The sequence below is a fragment of the Filicampus tigris genome, chromosome 4 (genome assembly GCF_054856515.1).
Source record: "Filicampus tigris isolate MCC_2025a chromosome 4, RoL_Ftig_1.0, whole genome shotgun sequence".
NCBI lineage: Eukaryota > Metazoa > Chordata > Actinopteri > Syngnathiformes > Syngnathidae > Filicampus > Filicampus tigris.
The window spans coordinates 7,393,762-7,410,299 of record NC_141220.1 but is presented as its reverse complement, the minus strand read 5'-3'; the positions used below and the strand labels follow the sequence as shown (position 1 = coordinate 7,410,299).

Below are 16,538 nucleotides of genomic sequence, written 5' to 3'. Positions count from 1 at the left end.
CTAATCTCTGCCCTTTTTATTCTCTTCTTGCAGCCACGGTCACGAGCAGGCCTGGCACCAGTCACAGCAGACGAGTATTGACGCAAACATGCTGACTTATTGAAGCGTTTGACGTGGATGTGTGTTCATTGGCGAGGCCTCAGGTGCAAAGTGACCATCTGTCTTCATTAAAGTCAAACAAATATTTGGAGACATTAGATGCCACACTTTCTCTGTTTCCTTGTCTTTACTCAAACAATATAGGAGAAGAATATGTAAAGTAGGTGGGATTCATCAATCTAAATAAACCATAATCTCTCAATTGAACGGAATACAAATATGTTTTTGGGTTAGTACTATACGAGGATTAATTTATTAAAGAATTTAAATGAAAGTGTCAGAATTTATATTTTTGTTGAAAACTTGTATAAAATGCAAGATTAGAACCTCAAACACAATCTGTTCCAGTCCACTGGTCCACCTCCCTAACTTTTCCCATAAGAAACACAGCAATAGAAATTGAGCCAGCGAAACATTGTCAGCATAACTTTTTTTTTTTTTTAACTGCAAGGCAAATTTGAACTTCCTAAATGCCATACTAATGTTTCCATGTTGACAAACATTTTGAGAGCTGTAGCGAAAGACGCTAAAAACAAACGTCAGTGAAACCAGCGACAACTTCCAGTGACTCGAGAGCTATCACAAGAGAGTGTTCGTACAAGACTTCAGAGGATACACCATCTGAAGCACCAAAATGGGACAAAGTTTTATGGACTAACGAGATGAAACTTTACCAAACTGATGGAAATGCTAATTCTTTGAGACAGAGAGAGAGAAAAATGATCAACTCATACTCCCAAACAAGTTAACCGTCTGTTTCTAAATTACCACCACAATACATCCAATTCATGCCTTACGTTTCAAGTGGAGTTAAATTAAAACTAAAATATGATTAACACCGTTTCACTCGACAACTCTGTGATTGGGCTCTCCAGCTACTTCATTTTAAGTCCTGCTGGTATGCGGCCATTTTCCAACAACCCTGTTGAATGGCTCTGCAACTAAAATAAAAAGGGTTCACGGAGGCTCCTCAGTGGAACCTTCTGGATGTCATGGCTTGGCCTTGCATGGCTTCTACTGGGAAGGGCTCATCAATATTCAATGATGTAACACGATGCAGCAACAAGATATCAGAAGTCGCCAAACATTGTGTCTGCCAATTTTAAGAAAGGTGCGACCTGATTGGGAGATTCTTCATCGTACAAAAAGGTAATGAGCCAAAACACATAGCCAACAAGTAAAAGATTTTAGACTGACTCACTAGACTCCAAACTTGGAGGGCATGCATTATACCTGCTAAAGAAGCGACTAAAGGGAGTAATCCCAACAAAGGAAAGAAATTGCAGTGGAAGCTAGTGAAATCACTACAAAAGTGTTAAGATTACGGAATAATCCGGAATCAGAGGGGACTCTAAAAAGATGGAAGTCAGAAGGTGTTTTGACCAAAATATTTACAAAAAAAAAAACTTGCAAGACTAACAAAGTACAAATAAGACCATGGACACAGAAGAACCATGTGCAAAAGGCAAGGAAAGCAATAACGAAAAGTGCTTGCCATGAAAAGACGAGATAAAAATCCCGTACCGCAAAATACCAACTGAAAATATCCTTAACAACAAAACCAATACTATGACGAAAAGGCAGAAAACAAAAGCAAAGTACTCTGCCTGACCAAGATCGACGTGTAGAGAACGCGATACTTGCGACAATGGTCGAGAGCAAGCAGAGGAATAATCCGACAAGGAGCAAACAATTTGGCAGTCCTTTTATACATGGCTGATTACAATGAGAGGCAGATGTGCCGTTGGAGGGACCCGCCCACCACTCCAGTTGAAAAAAACCCACACCAACGCAGAAAAGCGTCATGAAAAAAAGAAGAATGCAAACGTGTTGATGTTAATGGGTCACGGGCAGCAAAGCATTTGCAACTTCTTACATTAATCTCTAAATCGGGACATTGTGAGATTTGTCAATCCTTTCTATCTATATTCAATTGAATGTACCACGAAGACAAGTAATTATTAATGTTCACACTCATAAATGTTGGTGGGGGGGGGGGGGGTTCTGGTTAGCTTGGATAGCATCTGAGAACAATCCAGGTGGTCCCTTTCCTATTTGGCCCGGAGGGCATGACACCCCCTGTTTAAAAAAAAAAAAATTTTTAAATGTGGACTCGTCAGACCACAGCACACTTTTTCACTTTGCAGCAGGCCATCTTAGATGAGCTAGACCTAGAGATGCCGGCGGTGTTTTTGGGTGCTGTTGGTATATGGCCTTCATTTTGCATGGTAGAGTTTTAATTTGCATTTGTAGATGTAACGACTAACTGTGTTAACTGAAAATGGTTTTCCGAGGTGTTCTTGAGCCCACGTGGCAATATTCTTTCCACAATGGCGCCGGTTTTTAATGCAGTGCTGCCTTAGGGATCAGCGGCCATGGAAATTCAATGGTGATTTTCCGCCTTGCCGCTTAAGATTCAGAGATTTCTTCAGAACCACCGAAACTTTTGATTGTATTGTGGACCGTAGCTTAGGAAATCCTTAAATTCCTTGTACCGGTAATTTTACTTTGAGAAACGCTGTTGTTAAAGTGTTGGACTACTTCCTCGTGCAGTTAGTTGATCACAAAGTGGCGAACCTCACTCCATTCTTCGTGAACAACTGAGCCTTTTAGGGATGTTCTTTTTATACCCACTCACGACACTCACTTGTTTCCAGTTAACCTCTTTACTTGTGGAATGTTCCCTTTTGTTCCATTCCTCAACTTTCAGTCATTTGTTGCCTCTGTCACAGCTTTTTTGGACCATGCAGAAGGCATCACATTTAAAATAAGACAATATTTACAAAAAACAAGGTTTATCAGTTTGAACCTTAAAAATCCCGTCTTTGTAGTGTATCCATATTAATATTGATTCAAAAGGATTTGCAAATCATACTATTCTGTTTTTATTTGCAAATGTAAACAACAAAGATCACTGTTTCCGATAAATTGCTTGTTGTTTTGGCTCATCACAACACATTTTTACCTCCAGCAAACATATCATTAGAATAACTGTTTTATCTTGTCTATCTGTTGACATAAATGAAAATAAAAAATACAGAGACTGTCACTTCTTGCTGCGAATTGCTGACATGACATGATGACATGATGACATGATGACATGATGACGTGATCATGTACTGTCAGTCCTGCACCCCTAAAGAAGGATGGAGACACACTGATTGGTCATCGGTTTTTGGACTTGTTTTGAAACATTGACTTAGTTTAGGGGAAAGCATTGCAGTTTTGTGTACAGTTTGTTTTCTTTTGTAGGACTGTACAATAGGCTTTACAAGATTAAAAGTTGTAAAGTTCACTACAATGTCTTTCAAAGCATATAAATAATTGTTAATTGGTTCATTATAAAACCTAATTTAGCTCATTCTTACATTAGGTTTGTTGTAGATTATGTTGAATGCTTAGGCATATCAAGTCCACAAGAGTAGACTTGATACACTGGATGCCCCCCCCCCCCCAAAAAAAAAATCACATTTTTTGAAAAATGGAATCTTTGTTTTTCTTCCTGACCTACAAGGAGTAAAAACACATAAGAAATAAACCTTGACTCAGTCTTTGAAAATTCATGCACTAGAGGGCTAATGCTAAATTGTGTATCAGATCTAAATATAACTTCCTGGAAATAAAAGCTGATCTGTTGATATCTTACCTCATCTCTTGAAGCCAAATGTTTTCCAAATGTATAGAGAAAAAAAGAGAAAGAATTGGCCCCCTATGAGGGAACATAAATGTTGCAGTTGTCTGTTAATGGCGGCACATAATCAACACCTGCACGTGCTGAAAACACATGACACAAAGTATTTTTGGACCATACTCATACATTTTACTGCAATCAGTGAATCACAAGTGCAAGAGTAACAGTCTCATGGCTTCTCACATGACTTGGCTCATTTTTTTAGAGGCCCTGGCTCCCTGAAATGTAGAAAATATTTCATATCAGGGACTTCACTATGCCAGTGTAAAGGATTCTGCAGAGCTAACATGCGAGCTGAAAAGCTGGACAAGCTGGTAGTCTCATATTTATTATTCAGACACAAACACAACCACACACTCGAGGTGTCTCAGAAAAGCATCCAAGGTATGCTGTCCCCGGTGTTGAGAAGAAAGGTCATGTGCCATATGCAGTAAGCATTTGGCCAGCTAATACTTACATGGGTGTGTGTGCGTGCATGCATGTGTGTGTGTTTGTGCTTGTGAGGGATTTATGGGAACATAGAGAGGAAGGAAAACAAATATGACAATTTGTTGATGAATGGCTAGAAAGGATGACTACCTACAGCATGCAAAGTCTCCCATCAAATCAATAATTTATTCCAAAACAATTGAGCTTCCTCTTGGAAGTGATATGAGAACAGAAACAGGGGCAGAGATGAAAGACAAGGAATCTCATTAAACCACAGAGGGATGATCGATTTGCTGTATATGCACATAGCAATTGTGGACCTCATTTTGACTGACGCTTTTAATTTTGCAGCAGGTATCATTTCTCCATAACAAGAACATAAAATTTTAAAGAATTTCAAGTCTACAAGAAGTGTTCTACTTTGGATCTCCAACTATCAAAGAACACATCTGGAAGTGGTTCTGTTTCTTTTCTTTTCTTTCCCCAACAGTGGGTTTTGCTACGTGAGACACTATCCCCCCCTTTGGGCTAAAGAGTGTAGTGTAATTTCATCAACTCCCCTTCTCGGTGTCTTCATAGTGCCACAGTGTTTATAAATAGAAGTGGTTCCCAGGCAATTTGCAAATCATCACATTCGTATTCAACTTTGTAATTTCAGTAGAGCACAAATGTGTAAGCAAAATGCCATGTCAAGGTATCAAGGTTCATTAATAGCTGTCTAACTCTGTCTGTGACATTTCTTATGCCCTGGGTTTAATTATTTAAGTAAGCTTGATCTCTGTTCACCCAGTTCCTGCGCCCCTGAACCAGAACAGAATAAACTTGATTTTGCTTGTGTTTGCACAGTAGTAAAGTAATTACAGTAAATAATAAATATAGAATAATCCTCCCACCCCCAAAAAACCCACTGAAGTAGAAGTAGAAAGAAAAATAAATGTTGAAGTAAAGAAAGATACCTGAATAATAAGTAGTTTCCCACTTACGTACAAATTCGGCTTATTCCAACATATCCTTCCGATACGCTAGAGAGCGCTGTCAAATTTTGACAGTTACAGTACTTGCATCAAGTTTCCGGAAGCAAAGAGCTGTCACGGCCATAGATATTAAAACGACTTTTTGAGCTACGTGCTTACAATGGCGCATAGGTAGTGGGGGCAAAGTGGCAGTGTACAATACTTCATGAAAATAGGCGACACGTCAATTAAACAAAAACGAATTAAAATGATGCTTGCACAGTGTGCTGCGATTCATACAACGACGTTGTTATTCATTTGAGGTTGACAAAAAGTAAAGTTGAGTACTCAGTAAGTCGAACTATTTTCACGTCCAATAATGTATTACGTTTGACGGGAACATTGCCCCCTCCACTGTGGTAGCCAGGCAGGCACTTAGCTTAGCCGGGCTGCTCCAGGAACGCTGGCGTAACTAGTCGTATCTGTAGTACCAGTACTTCCGGAAGCAAAACCAGCCGGTGACAGACCGCATTGGATTTTACTGAACATGTGGGAAGTTTGTATGGATGACAGTTTAATGTTCTAATTCCTTATCATTGAATAAAATCGCCAGCAGCCATGGGGAAAAAAGGCAAAAACGAAAAGAAGGTGAAGGGAGCAGAGAAGACCGCTACCAAAATGGAGAAAAAGGTTAACAAGAGATCCAAACGTGAAGAGGTGACAATTGTTTTAATACATGACCATAATAACACAACACTTGTAGTTGTGTAGCCGTTTGTCATGCTTAAAATCAAATTAAATGCTGTATAAAACAAATTCCAACATTAGCGTATTTTGTGGGCACGATTTCTTAATATAAATAACCACGCAACTCATTTACTGCATTTTATTGAAAGGCTTAACCTGCTGTTTTATCCTAGGAAGATTTGGAGGCTCTGATAGCTGAATTTCAGAGCATGGATGCCAAGAAGACTCAAGTAGTAGAGACTGCATGTCCTCCTCCATCAGCAAGGTGAGTGCAGTGTGTGTGTCAGTGTCATACTGACATCAAATATGAACAGAGAAACAACTAAAACGGAGAAGTGACGCCGTTTCCCAAACACCGCAATCCATCAGCAAATCGCAAAATGTACTCTCAAAACTTGATCCAGTTTTGATATTCGTTTGAAAGCCTCATTTTTAATAACATGGATTTATTAACTCGTTTTGTAATTCTTAACATCTCTTCACGATTTTCAGATTAAGTGCATCACTTTCTGCTCACCCAGAGAAAGATGAGCTCATCCTGTTTGGTGGTGAATTCTATAATGGAAAGAAGGTAATATAAAAACTTTCTAAGACAGACATACATATCATATCTCACTTCCTTCGAATGTTCATTCAATACAGCTGAATGTTATGAAATGTTATTGAATGTTTAAATAATAAAGCTCAATAGATATCATGTTTTGCTTTCTGTTTGTCACAGACTTTCAATCTTGATTCTTGTTTTCTTTTTTTTTTAAGACATACCTGTACAATGATCTCTTTTTCTACAACATTAAAAAGAACAGTTGGGTTAAGTCAGAGATCCCCAACCCACCTCCCCCACGATGCTCTCACCAGGTACGTCACAGTATCCAAACATTGCAAAAATTCATTGTGCCAATTGACATCGCAGCCTCATTTAGCTATATTGAAAAATGACAACGTTGAAATATTTTTTAAAAATGTACCAGTTACCTACTTGCATCACTTGTGGGCAGGTGTTGTCCTGCTAAACCCTCATTCAGGCCTTTTTTCAAAGGTACAATATCTAAAGTTTAACTTATTCCTTGCCCCCTTCTCCCATTGTGTACCACTGCCTCCCTCAGGCGGTGGCAGTCTCTCAAGGTGGGGGCCAGCTGTGGGTGTTTGGAGGAGAGTTTGCTTCTCCAAACGGGGAACAATTCTACCACTACAAGGACCTCTGGGTGTTGCACCTTGCTACACATAGCTGGGAGAATATCAAGTATGACAGGCTCAGTTGAAGGCTCATTGATTTTGATTCAAATATCACTTCAAAGGGGAGGTCAACCCAAACATATTTTTTTCAAGAATATGTTCTATGCAAGTGCACTAGTTGAAACAAGGCATTCTGATAAATATTGTGTTTGTGGAATAAGAGTTAATCCACTCGTTTTTAGCCATCTCTGGGGGCGGCCATTTTGTCACTTTTGTCGACTGAAAATGACATCACAACTGCTTCAGAAAACAGGTCAGCCGTGATTGGTCGTTACCTGAGCCCTAACTAGTTGTGATGTCTTTTTCAGTTGACAGAAGTGACAAAATGGCTGTCCCCTTAGATGGCTTAAAAGGGCTGGATTTTGCTGCTTAACTCATGTTCCACAAACGCAAAATCAGAATGCCGTCTTTCAACTAGTGGGCCTGCTGGGAACATATTCTTGAAAAAATATGTTTTTTGTTGATTTCCGGTTTAAGGCACTATTTAGGATTTACCTTCTTTTTAAGCACATGTTAACCTTTCATGTTTTTGTCAAGAGCACCTGGTGGTCCATCGGGTCGCAGTGGCCACCGGATGGCTCTCAGCAGAAGACAGCTGCTGGTGTTTGGAGGTTTCCATGAGAGCACCAGGTAGGCTCAATGTGAACCAGGTCAGGCAATTCAAACTCAAGGCCTGCACGTCACGTCTGCATTTTTTTAAATGTCCATTATCAACGTTCTGCAGTTAAATAGGACTTATACAGCTCATTCTACAACTCCTATAATCAAACAAGTGGCCAAGCAAAAGTGGACTTTGCAAATAGTAGATTTAAGAGCTGGTGGCAGCACCCGTTTGTTGACTCAGGATGTATCTTGTTTGTGGCTCTACTTTAGCCCCAGTTAAAGAATCAAACTTCGGGCGGCACTTCCTCACATGTCACAAAACATCGGGTCAAGATACAGTGGACAAGACAGTCCGATTCTGTGGAGTTTTGACACAGCCTTTTGATGGCCGTTTTATGTCACAAAAAGTTGACAAAAATTAGGTCACCCAACTGATTTGGTATGAAACCTTTCAGAATCAACAGTTCCAACGATGACATACGATACCTGTTCTACAAAATACTTCCACAGATGTGATTGATTGATTGCAAGAGAGATTTGGAAATGCACACATACACAAATATGTCATTTTTTTTGGAGCAAATTCATTTCATGTTGCAAAAATAAGTAAACACCAAACATAAAGGTTAAAGTGTAATCAAATTGCAGGTGAGTCTAATCACCAACAAAATTCTGAAAATTGCTTATGTTCACTGAAAAATGTGTTTAAAAAGTCTATTTTTCAAGGGGGTGCATTCATTTATGTTGCCCACTATACATATTGGATACTGTAATCATCCCTGAAAACAATCATAATTGCAATGATCCTGCGACTAGATTGATCCTAACTCCCCTGCTAAAGACACTTGAATTGTTTTCAAAGTCATATGAATAAAATTTGCAATAACGTCAATGATAATCTGCAATTCTCGCTTCAGCTTGACTGAACATACACCATCTCTCATTTTTCATTTATTTTTGATGCAGTTTCTCCAACCTTTTTTCCTTTCTTTCTTTCTTCTTTACTGTTTTCCATCTCACAGAGATTTTATCTACTACAATGACATCTATTCGTTCTCCTTGGACACTTTCTCTTGGTCACGCCTCTCTGTGTCAGGTGTTGCCCCCTCGCCGCGCTCCGCCTGTCAGATGACCTCGACACCAGATGGCTCCGGTGTCATCATCTATGGAGGATACTCTAAACTGGTAAGTGTGTGTGGTTTCAAATTTGTTTTTATTGTTTGATTATTTTTTGCTTTGTTTTGGGGCCCACAATTTGAGTTGTTTGTGAGCATCAGATGCGCCGCCTCTCAACAGATGGGGAAAATTGGAGCAATTAGGGTACTGTAATACCCGAGCATGTGGGCAAGGAGAGCCACAGTTGCTGACAGACTTTCAGCTGTTTATTGAACAGGGCAAACAGTCTAACACACAAATACAGACTACAAAAAACACCAAAAACATAACAGCTCCTGATTTCTCACACTTGGCCTCACCCCATAAATACACACTTTTTACAGTCTTGATATTATACAATACGGTGCTATTTTTTAATGAGTATTTTTTGGTGAGGGTGGCTTTAAATTAATTTCAAATAGGAAAATGTATTTGTTAAATGAGTACATTGAATTAAGAGCTTGGTCACGGAACAAATTAAACTCATAAGTCAAGCTACCGCTGTATCTGTAAATGCAATTTCCTAATAGATGCTATGCTCCAATAGAGACTGAAAAAGGACATTGAGAAGGGAACGATCCACTCTGACATGTTTCTCCTCAAGCAAGAGGGTAAAGACGGCCAAGGTACGACCAACATAAGCACAATGTCAAGTAAAGTAGCCATCTTGTTTGATTCTGAAACACAATATTATTATTTTTACATGTCTGCGCTTGCCAGAGAAGTGGGCATGGTCCAGGTTGAGCCCCTCTGGAAACAAGCCGCCTCCCCGCTCTGGCTTCTCCATGGCGGTGGGCCCGGCAGGGCGCGCCGTGTTGTTCGGTGGGGTTTGTGATGAGGAAGAGGAGGAAACGCTGGAAGGTGACTTCTACAATGACCTCTACTTGTACGACACAGTGAAGAACCGCTGGTATCCCGCTCAACTCAGGGTGAGCTGCTATTAACAGACCGCTTAAATTCACATCGAAAGATTACAAATGCAGTGAAACCACGGTTATTTTGGTGCGACAACCTAAACACATTGGATAGAGGTGGATAGAGTATTGTATTGTAGAATATTGTACTCAAGTACTGAAGAATAATATCGCTGGCGTCGGGCGGAATCCTCATACCTCCAAAATCATCACTTTTCAGGAGACCCCAAAAATGTCACATTTGTTCAACCATGAACATTAAATCATCAAAGGAAGAAAGCCATTTTCAACACTTGAGATTGGTCTAATTTGTAAAAATAGCAACACACTTGTGGACTGACCAATAGTATAGATTTGTGAAAAAATGTGAAATTTACCAAATTGCGACAGGAGGTTTCAGCCTGACGCCAGTGCCATGACTCAAGTAAAAGTAAAAAGAAGCCCCGAATTATTTATTACTGAAGTGAAAGTATTCAGTGAAAAAAAATCTCCACAGTTACTGAGTAACTGGTGAGTATCATGATTTATATATTTTTTTCAGTGCCTGATCATCAGATAGACAAAAATATAAAATAGCAATGTGCTAGTTTAGATATTGCCCAACAATATCACTTCAAATAAAACAATAATGAAGAAAGTCTTTATTAAGAAAAATAAATTAAGGCAAATTCAGCCACAACAAATGGCCTTCAATAAACGTTCTTTGTTTAGACAGCACAAGTTTGAAGTGGAGTTCTTGTAGGGTGATGTGGACTTTTTAGGCAGACACAGATGACAACGCATGACAGAAAATGAACTGAAAACTGAAAATGACATCACAGTTGCTCAGGACTGAGGTAACGACCAATCACGGCACAGCTTGCGAACATCACATGACCAGACTCAGAAAAGAGGTGAGCCCAGATTGGTCGTTACCTGAGCCCTGAGCAACTGTGATGTCATTTTCAGTCGACAGAAGTGCCGTGTTTAGACTAGACTGACTTATTATTGTAAAGAAAATGTTTGAGATGACTGAACCTTTAACTGAAATACTCACACGAGCATGTTGTGGCACAACGTGGTACTGCACTAAAGGCACACAACTATAAAATCAGACTTATCCGTATACAGTAAAACCACCTAAAAACAATCACTTAATAATCCACAATATAGTGTCTGTGTGGACCATAAACTGCGGTATAGCTGAGGAACACTAACACAATTTACATCTGTTGGTCTGTCTTTTCAGGGTAACAAGACAGACAAAAAGAAACGTCGGCGAGGGAAGAAGGATGAAGCCGGCGAGGAGGCAGCAGATAAGCAGAAAGAAGACGACGCCCCCCCAGGGCCCACTGAGGTCATCAAGGAGATTGTTACAGAAGACGGCACAGTGATGACCATCAAGGAAGTAATCCCTGGAGCTCCGGAGGCGGAGGAGGCCATTGATGATGAGGAAGAGGAGGAGGAGGAAGAAGCGGATGGTACGATCGAATGCACACCCTCACAGAATTGCAAGCTAGTGTCACTGTGAATCAATGAGACTACTGCGGATTTGTTTTCTTGTCCGCGCACACCTTATTTTCTTCAGAGGTTGTTGCCATTGTTGAAGCAAGAACAACTATCGATTTCTCAGCAGACATGAGATCAGATCTCAGCTTACCCTTGTCGGTAGTCTGCTAGGAAAAAAAACTTTTAAGCATAAGCAAGAATCCTGTAGATATCAAACAGAATCTGACACAAGAATATATATATATTTTTTTAAAACTCCAAAAATAAAAACAAATTCTGTGAAAATGCAAATCCACGGGTGTCCACCGTAATTATTAACCAGAGCTGGGCAGTCCGTCCCTGGCCCAAAGCGGTCGGACCCTCCGGCCCGGCCAGATGCCCATTTTTGGGGCGGAGGGGTGGGAGGTGACAAATTAAAAAAAAATGGATGGACTAGGCATGGCTGGAAGTGGATTTTAGTCTGGCCCACTAATCGGCCGTCATGCGTGTGACGTGCTCGCGAGGCGGCCAAATTTCATCTCAGCCTACTGTGTGAAAGGCTTCTTTTTAGGCTTCTTTCAAAACAACTTGTGTCCGGGAGTATATTCAAGCTGCGCGCAGCACTCAAGTATAGCACTGGCACATCATGAACTTTCCTACTTCGGGAAATACGCCGTAGCAAAACTGCTGTTTGCTGGCATGCCTTTATTTTGAAGGCCGGGAAGTGTGAAGGAGGGGAAGTGTGGAAAATAAGTAACTTGTTGAATGCTTGCATACTTGTCGTCTGTTGGACCCAAATAATTATACAATACAACAAAACCAACCCCAGGGCTCGCAATGGAAGTAAGTACAGTACACGCAGCTGGGTAAGTACGTGAGTAAGTGGCGCATTTGAAGCATGTCCACAGCGGGTTTGAATAGTAAGTTAGCCAGCTAATTGTCTTTAAATAAACCTCTTCCGTTAGCATCTCTCCCGCGGGGGCCTCATGCATGTTTTTTAAAAAAAAAATTGGGGGGGGCCGTAGGAATGGGGCGGGTGCCGACAATGTTTATGAATATGGCCGGGGGGTCGCGGCCAGAAGGGTACCCAGGTCAAGGGTGGACGGCTGTGGCCGGACAGGCGAAAAAGGGTCAAGTGCCCAGCTCTGTTATTAACCTTCAAACAACTGCTACTTTGACACACACGGAGCAGCAACGTGTACAATCTGAACATACGGCAATAGGCCTAGGCCTCTCGTCGCTTTGCTCTGTGGGGACTAAGTTGCCTCCAGTGTAGCTGTGTGTATTTTATGTAATCAGCTAATTTTGAACTCGTTTTCCTATCTTATAATCGAACAGGTAAGGGATCACCATTACTTGACAGGTGTTTGTTTTCGTTATAATAATTGCAAAGTGTCAAAACAGTAGCTATCGTTTTGATTCATTTTATGTTTCCTCTTCCATTATTATTCAGAATCAGCCCTTGTGGAGCCCTGCCCACGATCCAGCGCCATGGCAACGGCGCGTCAGGGCAAGCTTTTTCTTTACGGCGGGATGTTTGAGGTGGGCAGCCGCCAGTTCACCTTGAACGACTTCTACTGTCTGGACCTCCACAAGATGGAGCAGTGGGAGGTCTTGGTTGAAATGGATCCAAGTGAGTGCGTCAATTTGGAAAAACATCTTATCAAGACCATCTTGAAAGTCTCACAAATAAACATCGGTGTTTGTGTGAGTTTTCACTGGATTTTATGATTCACTCTCTTTAGAGACCCAAGAGTGGCTGGAAGAGTCTGAGTCAGAAGACGATGATGAAGAAGAAGAGGAGGAGGTGGCAGAAGGAGCACAGGGAGGGGGAGAAGAGGAAGAGGAGTCTGATGAAGAAGGCAAGGGATTACACTCCACCTATTTTGTTGGTTTCTCATTGTTGGTGCTTCTCACTGAAATAACAGTTAGGCCCCAAAAAACAGACCAAAACATTATTAACATAGCAAGAGTCACCAAGGTTACAGTTTAAATGAATATAAAATAAAAGCAGTAATAGCACATAAGTAGAAAAGCAAAATAAATAGGTAAGAACAGTACGATCATGGCAAAGAACATACAGCTGCTTAAAGCAGAAGTCATCCCAAACATCTTTTTTTCAAGGATATGTTCCCAGAAGGCTCACTAGTTGAAACACGGCATTCTGGTTAATTTTGCGTTTGTGGAATATAAGTTAAGCAGCAAAATGCACTTTTAGCCATCTCAGGGGGCGGCCATTTTGTCTTCTGTCGACTGAAAATGACATCACAACTTCTCACAACGACCAATCACGGCTGACCTTTTTTCTGAATCTGAGCCATGATTGGTCGTTGTGAGCAGTTGTGATGTCATTTTCAGTCGACAGAAGACAAAATGGCCGCCCCCAAAAATGGCTGAAAACGAGTGGATTAACACTTATTCCACAAGCGCAATATTTATCAGATTGCCCTATTTCAACTAGTGGGCTTGCATAGAACATACTCTTGGAAAAAAAAAAACCCCGTTTGCATTGCAAAATACTAAAAGTTAAAAACAATAAAGACACACACACGCACAGTATCTGTTTGTGTGTCCTTCACTCCAATTATTACACATTATCCTCTTGGTTGGCTTAACCAAACTATCCGTAATAAGGCTAGACTGGACAATTAATCAAAATTTGATTTTGATTTCGATTTTGGCTTCTCTCAATCCGTGAAACAATATAATCGAAGAAAAACGATTAATATGCAGAACGGCGTGGTGCGTTGACAAGTTCCCGGCGTTGTGAAAGTACCCAGAATGCTTGCGTAGAAATCGTGTAGTGTATTTGATTCTTCTGTCTCTGAGTGTGCTTTAAGATGTTTAATGACACCCTACTTGGGGATTACCATTAAACTAAACACACCAGGAAAAATAATTACACAAATTGCATATTTAAATACAAAACATGCTTCATTTTTAAAACATCGCTAACGTTAATGCTTAAATCAATTTTGGCCGACCGCCATGCTCAGTAAAAGTTAACATAGCATCTGTCGACCATAGTGAAGAACAGAAGTAAAAACAGAAGTAGGGGGTTAATCCATTATAATCTTGAGGCTAAAAAGTATCTAAAAATGGATAGTGAGAGTTGATCTGCTTCTCCCAAAAGATTCAGTCTTGAAATCTTGTGACTAAGTCATCATTGTTATCATAATTAGCGTCAGTATAAAAATGACAATTCATGTTACCCAAATTATTAATCACAGAGAAACACTTACTGGCCTTTTAGCACAGTTCTGTCTGTGAAGAAGAACAGAGTGCGACAATAGTAGGAAGAAATGGACAGAATCCAGAACTGTTGAAGAATTTAGCTTTATGTTGATGGATTTTATTCAATGCGTGTTTCTGGAGGCAGAGCTCAGCTATCGCCAGACATCACAGGCTATTCTCACTTGTGGTACGAGCTGACTAAATAAAATAAAAACAAGAGGAATCTGTCTTTGTCCAGATGACGATGAGCACCCAGCGGCGAAGGACGGGGAGACGTTGACAAATTACCAGGCCCGCACAGAGCAGTACTGGATCGGACTCGCACGCACCAACATGGGTGCGGACGCCAAAGACAAAAAAGTCGCCAAGGTCGCCTTAGCTATGGCCAAAGTCTTCTATGAAGACCATGCGGAGGACGTTTGAGTGACTTCGACCACGCTTTGTAAAATACATTATGTGCACGTTATGTTTCATATAAGATGTCATTGAACTTGTAGTGCCAATTGTCAGCATGTTAGGTTGATTGAAGACTCTAAATTGCTCACAGGTGTGACTATGATCCTGTCCAGGGGTATTAGAGCTGGTATGAAACCCACTCAAAAGAAGTGTATTTCCATATTCATGAGAAACGAATCACATTTTAAAATATGTCCAGGGTGTTGACATCTGACCCATCAATTTTGTATTTCAAATGAATGAACTTGCACTTGCATTATTCATCCTGGGCAACAGGGGGCGGCTAGTGGCCGACAGAAGCGGTACTGTACTGGCCTCGTATATTCATGATATAATACGGTAAATATGAATTATTTTATATTTAGCGACGTAGCTTCTTTAAAATGTGTGCAGTGCGTTGAAACGGATTGATCAATTTAAGAGGGTAAATCCCCACATATGCAAGAATGTGTCGACTTCATTGTACAGGTATTTATCAAATTTGTACTGGCCAGCATCTTTAAAACCTACGTGACCCAGGAGACATCAGGGCACCGTTTATGAGAACCTGAGTAAAGTAGAGAAACACGGAACAACAAATTCGTATATATTGGGGTACAAATAGTGGTTCTACATTAGTGCTGTTTTACAATAAAACAATACTATGTTATTTTTGTGATGATATTTTGGCAAGGGATTTTTGAAACAGCTTGTTGAAAGTGGGATTAAATCAATGCCAAATATAAATTCAATACTGTTACTCAACTGCAGATTCACGGTCAATTGTCAATCTCTCCCTGAAGCGCCGTTTCCCGCCCCCTCTGACCGCATTTTGGTCTTTGGTTGACATATAGGTCGAATATATGCGACCTGACCGTTCAGGTTAAGGTCGCATTGCAAAAACTCGGATACATTAACGATTACACAAAAAACGGATTTCACCCAAAAATCGGAATTGAGCATTAAGACCTGCAGTCTGAATATAGCCTACATGTATTGTAGCAGCTCTTATCTAGGGATCTAAGAATACTGCATTCGTGTGAAAATGGCAGGAAAGTCATAGGTCTCAAATCTTCCTTGATATGTGGCCACCAGTTCCCACTCAGTGACTGTGAGTGTGAACATTGTCTGTACTGTATGTGCCTCATGTTTGACTGGCGAACAGTGCGGGGTGTAGACCCCACCCCCCAGCCTCCCTCTCGGGATAGACTCAAGCTCTCTGCAAACCTGATCAGGGTAAGTGCCATTGTATAGAAAATGGATGGATGGATAGATTTGTCTTTATGTGGTTGTCATTTTTGTCAGTTCAGTTTATCGAGTGATTGACATTTCAAAATGTGTCACTATTGATGGCTTATGCAAGAATATTTCATCCCCGTATGTGTTAGGAAAGATGACCCTTTGGTTATCAAATGTATTTTTACACTTGAGTGAATAAAATCTCACCTGACAAGTCCACATTTCATTATACAGTTCCCACGTTTTAATATCACAACTTGATTGTTTTGCAACGCTTCAGCTTGCTTTGTACATGCTTTCCGCTTCATTGCAAGTAAGCATTGTAGTGAGCTGAAT

The 16,538-nt window shown here is 40.5% G+C and overlaps 1 protein-coding gene across 1 annotated transcript; it reads left to right on the top strand.

The window, feature by feature from the left end:
• Positions 1 to 5,349: 5,349 nt before the first annotated feature.
• klhdc4 (kelch domain containing 4) lies at positions 5,350 to 16,423 on the top strand. The gene is made up of 13 exons (XM_086029638.1): positions 5,350 to 5,889; positions 6,093 to 6,184; positions 6,412 to 6,490; positions 6,679 to 6,777; positions 7,026 to 7,162; positions 7,693 to 7,785; positions 8,781 to 8,943; positions 9,461 to 9,539; positions 9,634 to 9,842; positions 11,056 to 11,287; positions 12,748 to 12,927; positions 13,040 to 13,156; positions 14,767 to 16,423. The coding sequence occupies exons 1-13, from the start codon at positions 5,791 to 5,793 to the stop codon at positions 14,949 to 14,951; spliced, it is 1,764 nt and encodes a 587-aa protein (XP_085885764.1). The 5' UTR covers positions 5,350 to 5,790; the 3' UTR covers positions 14,952 to 16,423.
• The last annotated feature ends 115 nt before the right edge of the window (positions 16,424 to 16,538 follow it).

What these genes read in the sequence shown, in the direction of transcription:
- klhdc4 (XM_086029638.1), top strand. Translation starts at nt 5,791, where the DNA reads ATGGGGAAAAAAGGCAAAAACGAAAAGAAGGTGAAGGGAGCAGAGAAG. An exon ending in GGAGGAGGAAGAAGCGGATG is followed by an intron (nt 11,288 to 12,747) that starts GTACGATCGAAT and finishes ATTATTATTCAG; the next exon opens with AATCAGCCCTTGTGGAGCCC. An exon ending in CTTGGTTGAAATGGATCCAA is followed by an intron (nt 12,928 to 13,039) that starts GTGAGTGCGTCA and finishes CACTCTCTTTAG; the next exon opens with AGACCCAAGAGTGGCTGGAA.